Source organism: Pecten maximus, chromosome 16 (assembly GCF_902652985.1).
Source record: "Pecten maximus chromosome 16, xPecMax1.1, whole genome shotgun sequence".
NCBI lineage: Eukaryota > Metazoa > Mollusca > Bivalvia > Pectinida > Pectinidae > Pecten > Pecten maximus.
In genome coordinates, this window is record NC_047030.1 from 37,344,565 (window position 1) to 37,360,759 (window position 16,195).

Consider the following 16,195-nt stretch of genomic DNA (forward strand, 5'->3'; position numbering starts at 1 on the left):
TATGGTTCTCGGTGAAGGTAGCCTACATGAGGATGATTCAGTTTGGTTCACGGTGAAGGTAGCCTACATGAGGATGATTCAGTATGGTTCTCGGTGAAGGTAGCCTACATGAGGATGATTCAGTGTGGTTCTCAGTGAAGGTAGCCTACATGAGGATGATTCAGTATGGTTCTCTGTGAAGGTAGCCTACATGAGGATGATTCAGTGTGGTTCACGGTGAAGGTAGCCTACATGAGGATGATTCAGTATGGTTCTCGGTGAAGGTAGCCTACATGAGGATGATTCAGTATGGTTCTCTGTGAAGGTAGCCTACATGAGGATGATTCAGTTTGGTTCACGGTGAAGGTAGCCTACATGAGGATGATTCAGTATGGTTCTCAGTGAAGGTAGCCTACATGAGGATGATTCAGTATGGTTCTCTGTGAAGGTAGCCTACATGAGGATGATTCAGTAAGGTTCTCGGTGAAGGTAGCCTACATGAGGATGATTCAGTATGGTTCACGGTGAAGGTAGCCTACATGCGGATGATTCAGTGTGGTTCTCTGTGAAGGTAGCCTACATGAGGATGATTCAGTGTGGTTCTCTGTAAAGGTAGCCTACATGAGGATGATTCAGTATGGTTCTAGGTGAAGGTAGCCTACATGAGGATGATTCAGTATGTTCTCGGTGAAGGTAGCCTACATGAGGATGATTCAGTATGGTTCTCTGTGAAGGTAGCCTACATGAGGATGATTCAGTGTGGTTCTAGGTGAAGGTAGCCTACATGAGGATGATTCAGTATGGTTCTCTGTGAAGGTAGCCTACATGAGGATGATTCAGTGTGGTTCTAGGTGAAGGTAGCCTACATGAGGATGATTCAGTATGGTTCTCTGTGAAGGTAGCCTACATGAGGATGATTCAGTATGGTTCTAGGTGAAGGTAGCCTACATGAGGATGATTCAGTATGGTTCTAGGTGAAGGTAGCCTACATGAGGATGATTCAGTATGGTTCTCTGTGAAGGTAGCCTACATGAGGATGATTCAGTATGGTTCTAGGTGAAGGTAGCCTACATGAGGATGATTCAGTATGGTTCTCTGTGAAGGTAGCCTACATGAGGATGATTCAGTATGGTTCTCTGTGAAGGTAGCCTACATGAGGATGATTCAGTATGGTTCTCTGTGAAGGTAGCCTACATGAGGATGATTCAGTATGGTTCTCAGTGAAGGTAGCCTACATGAGGATGATTCAGTTTGGTTTCATATTGTCGATATGTTTATACATGACATGACTCATTTTCCCCACTCTCGATATAGGTGTTTATTCCATGGTTCACTGTACTCATGGTCACCCAGGTAAATCTGTGTTCATTTTGAAACATGCTCGGCCAAAACCCCTTAGTATTCAGAATTTAGAGACCAGTATCTAGGAAATACTTAATACAATATTAAAACTTGTAAATCATCTTTTGGTAACAAGAGATTATTGATTTTGAGTTATACTGTATGAAGTATTTACAAATAAAAAAACCTTCACAATCAATCAAATACTCACAAAAACAAGTTAAAAATCAAATACTCACAAAATTTGTAAAAAATCAGTTGAAATTTAACATTTAACTTTTAACATTTTCACAATCAATTCAACAGTAAAAAATAACTCTCAAAATCTAAATTAATCTTTCAGATCATTTAAACATTTACAAAATATTATTAAATCGCCACTACAATCCATCCAACATCCATCATACAATCGGGATTCAGTTTTCCCCATGATGACATAGTGTTACAATATTGTATAAAAACTAATATAGAATTTAAAAAAAGGATCTCTTCCACTGAAGGGTATTTATATATGAAAAGCTTTATTTGTTTCCACTGAAGGGTATTTATATATGAAAAGCTTTATTTGTTTTCACTGAAGGGTATTTATATATGAAAAGCTTTATTTGTTTTCAGTCTCTGGGACAAATTTGTACTCTAGTTAACATTACTGTAGTCTCGATCATTGTTTACAGATACTAGGACTTAAAAGTACATTCTCTGAGGCAGACTCCCAGTCTATTGTGGAAAAGGGATAAATATTTCAGCCTCTCATCTCAAGTTGAACTCTCGGCAGTAAGTGTGTTGTTCGAAAGAACTTAAATTGAGAGGCAAGTCCTCCCAAACATGTTTTCAACAAGGGGAAAACCTATAAACATAGACAACGGGCAATTTCACCTGATCCCTAAAATCCATATAGGAGGATCCCCCAGGGCCTAAATATCATAATGGGGATCCCCTAAACATCATAATGGGGGATCTCCTAAATATCATAATGGGGAATCTCCTAAATATCATAATGGGGATCCCCTAAATATCATAATGGAGGATCCTCTAAATATCATAATGGGGGATCCCCTAAATATCATAATGGGGGATCCCCTAAATATCATAATGGGGAATCCCCTAAATATCATAATGGGGGATCCCCTAAATATCATAATGGGGAATCCCCTAAACATCATAATGGGGGATCCCTAAATATCATAATGGGGGATCCCCTAAATATCATAATGGGGATCCCCTAAATATCACAATGGGGGATCCCCTAAATATCATAATTGGGAATCCCCTAAATATCATAATGGAGGATCCTCTAAATATCATAATGGGGGATTCCCTAAATATTACAATGGGGGATCCTCTAAATATCATAATGAAAGATCCTCTAAATATCACAATGGAGGATCCCCTAAACATCATAATGGGGATCCCCTAAACATCATAATGGGGGATCCCCTAAATATCATAATGGGGGATCCCCTAAATATCACAATTGGGGATCCCCTAAACATCATAATGGGGGATCCCCTAAATATCATAATGGGGATCCCCTAAATATCATAATGGGGGATCCCCTAAATATCATAATGGGGATCCCCTAAATATCATAATGGGGATCCCCTAAATATCACAATGGGGGATCCCCTAAATATCATAATGGGGATCCCCTAAATATCACAATGGGGGATCCCCTAAACATCACAATGGGGAATCCCCTCAATATCATAATGGGGATCCCCTAAACATCACAATGGGGGATCCCCTAAATATCATAATGGGGGATCCCCTAAATATCATAATGGGGGATCCCCTTAATATCATAATGGGGGATCCCCTAAACATCACAATGGGGGATCCCCTAAATATCATAATGGGGGATCCCCTAAATATCATAATGGGGGATCCCCTAAATATCATAATGGGGATCCCCTAAATATCATAATGGGGATCCCCTAAATATCACAATGGGGAATCCCCTAAATATCATAATGGGGATCCCCTAAATATCACAATGGGGGATCCCCTAAATATCATAATGGGGATCCCCTAAATATCATAATGGGGATCCCATAAATATCATAATGGGGGATCCCCTAAATATCACAATGGGGGATCCCCTAAATATCATAATGGGGGATCCCCTAAATATCATAATGGGGGATCCCCTAAATATCATAATGGGGATCCCCTAAACATCATAATGGGGGATCCCCTATATATCATAATGGGGGATCCCCTAAATATCATAATGGGGGATCCCCTAAATATCATAATGGGGATCCCCTAAATATCATAATGGGGGATCCCCTAAATATCATAATGGGGGATCCTCTAAATATCATAATGGGGGATCCTATCAACATCATAATGGGGATCCCCTAAACATCATAATGGGGATCCCCTAAATATCATAATGGGGGATCCTATCAACATCATAATGGGGGATCCCCTAAATATCATAATGGGGATCCCCTATATATCATAATGGGGGATCCCCTAAATATCATAATGGGGGATCCCCTAAATATCATAATGGGGGATCCCCTAAATATCATAATGGGGGATCCCCTAAACCTCCATCATGGAGGATCCCTTAACCTCATAAAGGTTTAAATATACACGATTGTAGTGTTAATAATATTGAAAACAAACTTTGTTATGATAAAAATATGAGAAAGATGAAAACCAAATAATATCCCTGCGACTAAAAAGCACATGCAATGCAGTTGGATATTTTCATTTCATTAATAACAATACGCACTTGTCTTATTGCAAGCATACATAACAGTCACCTACTACACTTTTCAAATGCATGCCTGTTTTGTATTTTAACCACAATGTATGCATAGTAACATCTATTTTCTTGGTTGGTATTTTTTGCAGTTGGAAGGTGTGAGTTGATTATTCAACATGATCCTGACATGGAAATAATTTGAACATGATTAGGAATATCATGGTAAAACATACACCTTGACCCTATTTTTCTATCGAACACGTGTACCCACACATTAGCTGACACTATCGACATAGACCGCGACATCTCAGACCACTAAGCGACATCTGTTTAACTGACTACAGGGTCAAATATCATTAGAAATTATAAACGGAACATTTTATGTTATAACGACGCACATTTTGAACTTTTTGATAATATCCTTTTCTATACTACGTTATCACTTGAGAATGACCAGTACAAAGGTTTGCTGTGTTTTGTGACATACATTACAAGTCTAGGACCTGCTATTTAGATCAAGCACACATACTTAAAGATCAGTTTACCATGTGGACCAAGAGAGAAAATACATCAAAAATGATCTGAACAATACACAGTTAGATGCATTATTTGATCCAAAACACCAAAACAAAGGGAGATAATCACACAATCAGGTAAACGGGTTAGAAACTGGCCACTTACCTTATTGGCAGCATGAATCTTCCCATATTTAACAATCACAATTTTGCCTGTCACGTTGATGTGGACGAGATTCAGCTCCTCAAAATCTTGTTTGGTACCATAGTTTGCATAGACTAATTTACCCTGAAGGTTAAAGACAGATCAAAGAGTTATCTCCCATGAGGTTAAAGACAGATCAAAGAGTTATCTCCCATGAAATTAAAGACAGATCAAAGAGTTATCTCCCATGAGGTTAAAGACAGATCAAAGAGTTATCTCCCATGAGGTTAAAGACAGATCAAAGAGTTATCTCCCATGAGGTTAAAGACAGGTCAAAGAGTTATCTCCCATGAGGTTAAAGGAACATCAAAGAGTTATCTCCCATGAGGTTAAAGACAGATCAAAGAGTTATCTCCCATGAGGTTAAAGACAGATCAAAGAGTTATCTCCCATGAGGTTAAAGACAGATCAAAGAGTTATCTCCCATGAGGTTAAAGACAGATCAAAGAGTTATCTCCCATGAGGTTAAAGACAGATCAAAGAGTTATCTCCCATGAGGTTAATGATCAAAGAGTTATCTCCAATGAGGTTAAAGACAGATCAAAGAGTTATCTCCCATGAGGTTAAACGCAGATCAAAGAGTTATCTCCCATGAGGTTAAAGACAGATCAAAGAGTTATCTCCCATGAGGTTAAAGACAGATCACAGAGTTATCTCCAATCAGGTTAAAGACAGATCAAAGAGTTATCTCCCATGAGGTTAAAGACAGATCAAAGAGTTATATCTCATGAGGTTAAAGACAGATCAAAGAGTTATCTCCCATGAGGTTAATGATCAAAGAGTTATCTCCAATGAGGTTAAAGACAGATCAAAGAGTTATCTCCCATGAGGTTAAACGCAGATCAAAGAGTTATCTCCCATGAGGTTAAAGACAGATCAAAGAGTTATCTCCCATGAGGTTAAACGCAGATCAAAGAGTTATCTCCCATGAGGTTAAAGACAGATAAAAGAGTTATCTCCCATGAGGTTAAAGACAGATCAAAGAGTTATCCCCCATGAAAGTATTGCTTCTATTTTTATTTGACTTGGTAAGTCTTTGATTTATATTATATCTCGTGAGAGCTGGATCGTAGGTATCAAAGGGCAATTACTCAAACTATTATCCAACTTACCCTAGGATCAGAGTTATCTCCCTTTGTGTTTAAATTATCTCAAGAGCAAGTGTTACAGTAAACACAAAGATCGCATCAAAATGCTACACTTAATTCAAGAACCCATGTTTAAATCTCAGCACCAGATAAAACATAAATATAAATAAAAAATAGGCTTATGATGTTTTTTAAATGGTGTTCCCCTTACTGAAAGCTGCCTTCATGACAGTGCTGATGAGAAAGCATTATAATGGTAAAATCATTTTTAGAGTTGTCTCCCTTTTTGTAACTACCTTTACTGCAGGTGGTGCTTTAGGAAACATTAAAAGTCATGTACTCTAAATGTTATAACTGATGTGTTTGCTGAACAGTTGTGTGCCTTACCTTCACAGCGAGTGCTGGAGAGAATGCGTTAAAGGGCATGTACTCTAAATGTTAACTGATGTGCTAGCTGAAGAGTTGTGTCCCTTACCTTCACAGCGAGTGCTGGAGAGAATGCGTTAAAGGGCATGTACTCTAAATGTTAACTGATGTGCTAGCTGAAGAGTTGTGTCCCTTACCTTCACAGCGAGTGCTGGAGAGAATGCGTTAAAGGGCATGTACTCTGGATGAACATTGGACATGTTGGAGTGTGTCTCCATAATCACAGTCAAGTTTGGTGCTCTTAGGACTACACTGTTGGGATTTGTACTGAAAAAGACAGATTGTTACAATGTCAACAAAGATATTTTATATATTTTACAATTTCTAAACACCCCTATTTTTCACATTTTCTCTGCATTAAATTTGGCCCATATCTCAGAATAAGCAACACCACCCCATTTTTAAATGTCTTATCCACAGTGGATAAAATAATAATAATAAAAGACAATGAAGAAGATATAACGAAATCAATTAATCTTTTTTATAAAAACAAAATTCTAATGAAAAACATCTTTTTTCTGATGAAAACAATCTTTTTTAGATTTATCAATGATAATTTACATCATATGTTATTCTGGATAAATAACAGACATTTTAAACTTAAATAAATCTCTTTTTTCTTATTCTGCACATATATTTTTCATTACAATACCCAATGGATATTAATCTGGTCCTAATTTTACACAGTAACTCCATTGATTTCAAAATGAGGCCATGATGTGAAAAAAGTAAAAACAAGGCCACTTATAGGTGCTGTGCATGAGGGATCGAAATAAAGGAGGAAAGCAAATATTGTATAAATATAGAATGGCAGGAGATAAGAAGATATTTTTTATAAGTGCATTCCTTATGTTTTACTGATGATTATCCTGTCATTTTAAGGAATTTCATTTAATTTAAAAAGACTGTGGTTGCGTTAAAGTTGTGATGAACAGTCAAGAATTATGTTTTTAGACCTCGAGCTCACTTGAATTGGCAAACTAGGATTGAGTTTAATTCTTCGATCGATTAATCAGTGATGTCCGTCATATCTCTTGATAAACCACATCGTGCGATTCCCTATGTATAAAATTCCTGTGAATTACTCTCCCAGTATATTTTGGTTCCAAAGTTTTTAAGTTGTACTCAATTTACTGATTTTTCTACTCTCTCTCTCCGTCGTATTAGCTGATCTGTATCATGATTAGATATTTGACAACTTTCATTAGAAGAAACTAGTCTCTGAAACTTAATTTGTTCACAATGAATTAGCCTACCTTTAGCTGTTCGGGTGACTTGTTGAATTGCACGTTTATGTTATATACCTTGTACAAGCATATCACTATCGACTGATTTAAAAGATGCATGCAGCCTGTTTATTGCTATCAGAATCTCTGTTGCGGACACAAGCTGACATTAAGTTTTACCTTATAATCACTTCAACCAGCTCAACCAGCACGGCCATTTTGTGTGATCTACTTCTTGGAAATGACGAACAAATCAGAAGAATTCTACTTTTATTTTAAGTATCAAATGTAAAAACAATCAGAGATTTTACTAATTGACTAAAAGACTAAAACAGTATTTGATGGGATTGGGCCAATTTTATCAACCCAAGAGCTCCAGGTGACTTTCCAATGTCGCATCAACTAGAGTGTATACGAGATACCTCCCCTCGCACAAACCAGGAAGCAAGCGTAATAATTTGCACAGAAAATAGTTCGGAAACTCAGGGATAAACAGGTCATATTGTGTACGATTTTAACTGTTTTTCTATATTTTTTTTTATCTTAAACAGATGTCTTCAAACATATGAAAACTTGAATCATAGTACTAAATCACAAAAATATACTTTGTGGAAGGAAATAAGATTGCCTAGTATGTTGTTAGTTTTTTTTGGGAAGAATTATTTCCAGTCCCAACCTGGACTCATCAGCATTTAACATAGAAATAAGCGACATTTTGATTCCATCGAGAGTTTTGAATGAATTTGTTCTAGTGAATTTTGCCAAGGATTGCTTAAGGTGGCTGTTTCACAGCCTCTAAATTGACAACAGATTGACATGGTAATTACCATTTGTTTAGTGTCTTACTCATCCAGCTGAAATATGTAAAGTGAAAATCTATGAAGATATATTGCAGATAAATGGACACTTTAAAGATGGATGCCATGGTACATGTATGCATGGACAGGACATTTAAAAATTGGATGTGTGGTACAAGTATGGACAGATGGACACTTGAAAGTTGAATGTGTGGTACAAGTATGGACAGATGGACACTTGAAAGTTGGATGTGTGGTACAAGTATGGACAGATGGACACTTGAAAGTTGAATGTGTGGTACAAGTATGGACAGATGGACACTTGAAAGTTGGATGTGTGGTACAAGTATGGACAGATGGACACTTGAAAGTTGAATGTGTGGTACAAGTATGGACAGATGGACACTTGAACGTTGGATGTGTGGTACAAGTATGGACAGATGGACACTTGAAAGTTGAATGTGTGGTACAAGTATGGACAGATGGACACTTGAAAGTTGGATGTGTGGTACAAGTATGGACAGATGGACACTTGAAAGTTGAATGTGGGGTACAAGTATGGACAGATGGACACTTGAAAGTTGAATGTGTGGTACAAGTATGGACAGATGGACACTTGAAAGTTGAATGTGGGGTACAAGTATGGACAGATGGACACTTGAAAGTTGAATGTGTGGTACAAGTATGGACAGATGGACACTTTAAAGTTGAATGTGTGGTACAAGTATGGACAGATGGACACTTGAAAGTTGAATGTGTGGTACAAGTATGGACAGATGGACACTTGAAAGTTGGATGTGTGGTACAAGTATGGACAGATGGACACTTGAAAGTTGAATGTGGGGTACAAGTATGGACAGATGGACACTTGAAAGTTGAATGTGTGGTACAAGTATGGACAGATGGACACTTGAAAGTTGGATGTGTGGTACAAGTATGGACAGATGGACACTTGAAAGTTGGATATGTGGTACAAGTATGGACAGATGGACACTTGAAAGTTGGATGTGTGGTACAAGTATGGACAGATGGACACTTTAAAGTTGAATGTGTGGTACAAGTATGGACAGATGGACACTTGAAAGTTGGATATGTGGTACAAGTATGGACAGATGGCACTGAAAGTTCCCTGGGGTCAAGATGATCTCCTGTTTAAATAATACTAGTTCGGATAGGAGAGCGTCACATAATTTCGAATATCAATGTGACAATCCGATTCACCCAATATCTCCAGAAGATATCGATGAAACTCCGGTGTACCCATACTCCAGAATATATCAGGACACTCTGTCCCCAATATTCTCCAAATGAACGAGGTACATTGTTGAACACCAAAACATTCTCACAGAATGATATCAAGAGTTCCGTTCCACCCAATATTCCCAGATCCTATCGAGACCTCTGTTCACCCAATAATTCTCCAGAATGATATCGAGGAGAGTTCCGTTCACCAAATAATTCTCCAGAATGATATCGAGGAGTTCCGTTCACCCAATAATTCTCCAGAATGATATCGAGGACACTCCCGTTCACCCAATAATTCTCTAGAATGATATCGAGGACACTCCCGTTCACCCAATAATTCTCTAGAATGATATCGAGGAGACTCCCGTTCACCAAATAATTCTCCAGAATGATATCGAGGAGTTCCGTTCACCCAATAATTCTCCAGAATGATATCGAGGAGTTCCGTTCACCCAGGTTGCAATGCAGTACGTATGTTCTCTATTGTATATCCTTTTCATTTCACTTAGAGATTACACTTTGATTTTTCTGTTTTAGTACTTTAAATCTTTTATTGTAACTTTATTCTGATATAAGAGTATCCCGGAGTTCCCTACAAATAAACAATGTAACCAGCTCAACTTTAAAAATTTATCATCGTGGAGTACATGATTGTATCGCTGAGGTGAGGAATCCATTACAGATACACCTTAAACCACATGTTCTCGGCCTCAATCGCTTTCAAACCAGGAGAAAATCAAATTTAGATTATTGCAGTTGTATGTACTTTAATTATGTCGCGAAGGATTTAAAATGAAATTGTTGAGAGTTTTCACAGCTGAGTATTGAGATGTAAGTGAAGGTGTCAGAAAGAGTGGGTCGTTACAAGAGTGGATATTATATTATAGTAGAAATATATATAATGCATGGCTTTAGAATCACTCTCACCATGTCACGTAGTGTTACCACAGCTTGATCACATTACGTTAATTCCGATTATAATGACAGTTAAAAACAAACTTGCCATTCCCATTATTTTTACATGTCTGGCTCAATGGATTTCAGCGCCTGTTGTTTTGTATGGGATATTCTATCAGGTTTCCAGATCTGATGGAAAAGACTTAACAGACAAATCGAAGTGTGAATGCCCCGTTGAAAGCAAACAATGATATACATGTTTTATATATTGCAACAAAAAATACATCAGACTGAACGACAGTAAAAAATACATCAGACTGAACGACAGTAAAAAAAACATCTGACTGAATGACAGTAAAAAATATATCTGACTGAACGACAGTAAAAAATACATCTGACTGAACGACAGTAAAAAATACATCTGACTGAACGACAGTAAAAAATACATCTGACTGAACAACAGCAAAAAAAACATCAGACTGAACGACAGTAAAAAATACATCAGACTGAACGACAGTAAAAAATACATCTGACTGAATAACAGTAAAAAATACATCTGACTGAATGACAGTAAAAAATACATCTGACTGAACGACAGTAAAAAATACATCTGACTGAACAACAGTAAAAAATACATCAGACTGAACGACAGTAAAAAATACATCTGACTGAATGACAGTAAAAAATACATCAGACTGAACGACAGTAAAAAATACATCTGACTAAACGACAGTAAAAAATACATCAGACTGAACGATAGTAAAAAATACATCAGACTGAACGACAGTAAAAAATACATCTGACTGAATGATAGCAAAAATACATCAGAAGCAACGACAGCAAAAAACAAGAGGCCCATGGGCCTTAACGATCATCTGGCAAACACTTACAGCAGGGACACACCCCTCAATCCAGCATCATTACCATAAATTATTTATATGCAGGCAGTTATGTTTTAGATCAAATCTGTTTTTTATCCTTTTTGGCTTAAAGGAGGAGCAGCATATATCTTAAAGCAAAATTTCAGCCAAGTTCCCATTTTTGGGGCATGTTCCTGTGTCCCAATGGGTCGGACAAGCCTCATTTATATCAATTAGGGATTTCCCTTCCCGAATGTTTCATACTAAATATTGTTGTAATCAATTAAGGCATTAAAGAGGAGTAGCATTTTAAAGCAATATTTAACCTAAGTGCTCCTTTTGGGCGCCCCACCCTTCATTCCCTAGAGCTCAGACCTGTCTCATTTATATAAATTATGATTGCTGTCCCCTTAAAATGGTTCAAACCAAATTTGGTTGTAATCAATAGACATTAAGAAGGAGTACGATTTTAAAGCAAAATTTTTGTTAACCCAAACAAAAATACTTGCTTGCAGTAAGCTTGCGGCAAGCTTGCGGCAAGCTTATTTTACTCTTCGCAAGCTATACGCAAGCTAGTAAGAAGCTTGCGCAAGCTTGCAGGCAGGCCGGTCCTAAAACTTAAGCTATCCGCAAGCTCGCAAGATCATGGTTGCAAGCTTGCGAGTCCTTCTGCAAGCTTGCGAGTACTTCTGCAAGCTTGCGAGTCCTTCTGCAAGCTTGCGAGTCCTTCTGCAAGCTCGCAAGATCATGGTTGCAAGCTTGCGAGTCCTTCTGCAAGCTTGCGAGTTCACCTGCAAGCTTGCAAGCCCTTCTGCAAGCTTGCAAGTCATTCTGCAAGCTTGCAGGAGGGTTCTCTTTTTGCAAGCTTGCAAGCCTTCAGTCCTTTACAATATTCTGCATGTTGTGGACTTAGAAATTTTTCTACTCTGATATGTTACTTGTGAGATGTGAAAATCTTCTAAGTCACAGCAGCATGGATTTTCTATTTCAAAATCTGTAACTTTTAGTATTTCATATCAGATTATCTAAAGGTGAATGTGAGTTTCTTCAGAGTTAAAACACCTCTTTTTGAATCAAAATTGAATGATGATTTTAGTAATCAATCATTACTGTTTAAATTGCAATTCATGTTTGTAAAACTTCAATAATAATCATGACATTCATATCTTTTCAAATTTAGATATCCAACCAATTTATAATAATGCTTAAAGTATTGCTTCATTTATATATTTTACACATGTATTTATAAAATCCTCTTTATTAAAGTTATCAGTGAATATATTATGATATATTTTTGTTGGTATAATCAGTTGTTTCTAGGAGTGATATTCATTCTAAGGGTAACCTGCAAATTATGTGAATTGAATTTCCATCAGTGCAAATTTCAGCAAAATATATGTTGAAGCCTTATTATCAAAAACCTTTCCAACACCAATATGTGTAAACAAACAAAATGAGAGGATATGTTATCAGTAGACTGGCCCAGCTTGACCAAGGTAATATGATACCAATTCAAGCTGATGAGTACAGGAAGTCCATGCCAGTCAGACTCCAGACACCATGGGGCCAACCCTGGGGTATAAGGTTCATTTCTAACTGACTGTATTGTGACTTATTTGATGATTTATTTCAGTAATAAATACATAAAATGAAACAATATTGTAAAAGTAACTTCAATGCAATTTTATAGTATTTTAAAAAGCATCTGTTGAACTCACAAATCTTCATTTTTATTAAGTCTGTATGAATGAAAAACCTTTCCTGTGCCCCAACTTAAGATTGACCAATGTAAAACAAGGTCCCCACTTTGAATTGAGTTTCCTGTGGCTGCATGTGGACATTTTGCATCTCTGTGAATCAGTATAAATTGTCCTATCAATCACTTCTGGAAATAGAATCAACTTCTGTCATTCTGGACATGGTAAGGATATGTGCAACCTATCTACATCTGCATGTTGAAAGTTCTGTAAATAAGTTACATAAACAAACAGAAGATGGACTCAGTGAAGTGATCCAGATGAAGATTTCCAAGGGTCAACAATAAATGGTGAGTGGTGATATTTATGATAACATACAGATAATGTTTCAAGTGATATAAGAATAATTTACTGATCTAAAATAAACATTATTCTATAATCTTTGGAAATTTGGGGTGAAAAAAAACCCAGAGCTATAACACTAGCACATCTAACAAAAACAAAAACTTCTTGTATATTTTATCTTTTACAACAGAAAAGCCTAGGAAAGTTGAACATTATATATGAGAAATGTGTATTTTTACATTCATTTCTTGTGTTTTAGATATGTTGCAATTATTGCACAAAAATAGTTTTAAGACAAACTGACAATAAAACCTGTATATAAAGCTAACCAAGCTTCTGTTTATAAGACAGCACTTCTAGATCTAGGCATCATACAAAATTTTACTCTATGGATAGTCAACTTGTGATATATATGCCTAAACTTGGAAGGTCACATATTTGATTCTCTATCATGAAATATCTAGAGTGGTCACATTAGAAAAATTGTAATTAAGCCAGATTTAGTTGTTGACATTTAAAGATGTCTTCAAATATCTAATATAGTTGTTTTGGCTTACAAAGAATAACATCAATTGATCAATATTCTATGTAATATTGCTTTGTTTTATTTTTTTGTAGCACAAATGCAAAAAGATACAGTGAGCTCTGAAGTGGACGGAAATGACAGGAAGAGTTAAAAGATATTGTAACTGTACTGAAAAAAGAACTGGTATTATCAACATATGATGAATATTCTACCGAATGCCAACAAAAACTATAAGCCATTATTGCAGTGACAACAGAGATTAACAATGATAAGAAAAACATTCATGAACAAGAAATTAAATAACCTTTGAGGTATTGTTATGTAAGTGTGCATTAATGATTTAGTTTAAAAGAATATGGAATAAAATATAGATGTTTGTATATAAAGTTCGTATCTATAAGGTGTTTTATTGTAACAGCATGCCGTACTGCTCTGAATGATAGAAATACAGACTTTTACATTAATTTGATGTTTTTGCTTTATTTTTGCTGCATTAAATTTATTTTTACCTCAGAGCTAGACTATTTAGCTTGCGGCAAGCTTGCATAAAGTGGCTTACCGCAAGCTTGCAGAAACTAGCTCGCCGCAAGCTTGCATAAACAAGCTCGTCGCAAGCTTGCAGAAACAAGCTCGCCCCAAGCTTGCAGAAACTAGCTGGCCGCAAGCTTGCAGAAACAAGCTCGCCGCAAGCTTGCAGAAACTAGCTCGCCGCAAGCTTGCAGAAACAAGCTCGCCGCAAGCTTGCAGAAACTAGCTCGCCGCAAGCTTGCCGCGAGGTTTCAAATACTAGCTTGCTGCAAGGTTCCAATTCCTAGCTCGCAGATTAAGCTTGCGGCAAGCTTGCAATAATAGTGAATCGCAAGCTTGCCATTTCTGTTTGGGAAGTTCTCCTTTTGGGGCCTCACTCTTCTGTCCCCAGGGGCCCCACAAGCATCATTTATTGCCATCCCCCAATGATGTTTCAAACCAAATTTGGATGTAATCCAACCAAGGGTTAAAGAAGAGTTGGGTTTTTAAACAATAATTTACCAAAGTTCCCTTTTTGGGGCCCCGCCCCTCTGGCCCCAGGGCTCACACCAGCCTCATTTATATAAAATATGACCACCCTCCCCCAATGATTTTTCACACTAAATTTTGATGAAATCCACCAAAGGGTTAAAGAGGAGTAGGATTTTAAAGCAAAAATTCACCAAAGTTCTCCTTTTGGGGCCCCGTCCCTCAGGTCCCAGGGGTCACACTAGCCTCATTTAAATAAAATATGACCGCCCTTCCCAAAGGATGTTTCACACCATATTTGGTTGAAATCCACTATAGGGTTAAGGAAAAGTAGGATTTTATAGCAAAAATTCACCAAAGTTCCCCTTTTGGGGCCCCACCCCTCAGGCCCCTGGGGTCAGACCAGCCTCATTTATATAAAATATAATTGTCCTCCCCCAAAAAACAAGAGGCCCATGGGCCTTAACGATCATCTGGCAAACACTTACAGCAGGGACACACCCCTCAATCCAGCATCATTACCATAAATTATTTATATGCAGGCAGTTATGTTTTAGATCAAATCTGGTTTTTATCCTTTTTGGCTTAAAGGAGGAGCAGCATATATCTTAAAGCAAAATTTCAGCCAAGTTCCCATTTTTGGGGCATGTTCCTGTGTCCCAATGGGTCGGACAAGCCTCATTTATATCAATTAGGGATTTCCCTTCCCGAATGTTTCATACTAAATATTGTTGTAATCAATTAAGGCATTAAAGAGGAGTAGCATTTTAAAGCAATATTTAACCTAAGTGCGCCTTTTGGGCACCCCGCCCTTCTTTCCCTAGAGCTCAGACCTGTCTCATTTATATAAATTATGATTGCTGTCCCCTTAAAATGTTTCAAACCAAATTTGGTTGTAATCAATAGACATTAAGAAGGAGTACGATTTTAAAGCAAAATTTTTGTTAAGTTCTCCTTTTGGGGCCTCACTCTTCTGTCCCCAGGGGCCCCACAAGCATCATTTATTGCCATCCCCCAATGATGTTTCAAACCAAATTTGGATGTAATCCAACCAAGGGTTAAAGAAGAGTTGGGTTTTTAAACAATAATTTACCAAAGTTCCCTTTTTGGGGCCCCGCCCCTCTGGCCCCAGGGCTCACACCAGCCTCATTTATATAAAATATGACCACCCTCCCCCAATGATTTTTCACACTAAATTTTGATGAAATCCACCAAAGGGTTAAAGAGGAGTAGGATTTTAAAGCAAAAATTCACCAAAGTTCTCCTTTTGGGGCCCCGTCCCTCAGGTCCCAGGGGTCACACTAGCCTCATTTAAATAAAATATGACCGCCCTTCC

At 37.4% G+C, this 16,195-nt stretch overlaps 1 protein-coding gene and 1 long non-coding RNA gene across 2 annotated transcripts in view; one reads left to right on the forward strand and one right to left on the reverse strand.

Annotated features, from left to right (window-relative positions):
- Positions 1-9,492, reverse strand: part of LOC117345143 (N-acetylated-alpha-linked acidic dipeptidase 2-like) — a 67,651-nt gene extending 58,159 nt beyond the window's left edge. The window contains exons 1-3 of the mRNA XM_033908136.1: positions 9,457-9,492; positions 6,408-6,537; positions 4,718-4,840 (exon numbers count right to left, since the gene is read on the reverse strand). Coding sequence (XP_033764027.1) covers positions 4,718-4,840; positions 6,408-6,488 — 204 coding nt within the window. The 5' untranslated portion in view covers positions 6,489-6,537; positions 9,457-9,492. The remainder of the gene's footprint in view (positions 1-4,717; positions 4,841-6,407; positions 6,538-9,456) is intronic.
- Positions 9,493-12,798: 3,306 nt separating this feature from the next.
- LOC117345144 lies at positions 12,799-14,327 on the forward strand. The gene is made up of 2 exons (XR_004536362.1): positions 12,799-13,342; positions 13,956-14,327. It is a non-coding gene; the product is annotated as an uncharacterized LOC117345144 (long non-coding RNA).
- The last annotated feature ends 1,868 nt before the right edge of the window (positions 14,328-16,195 follow it).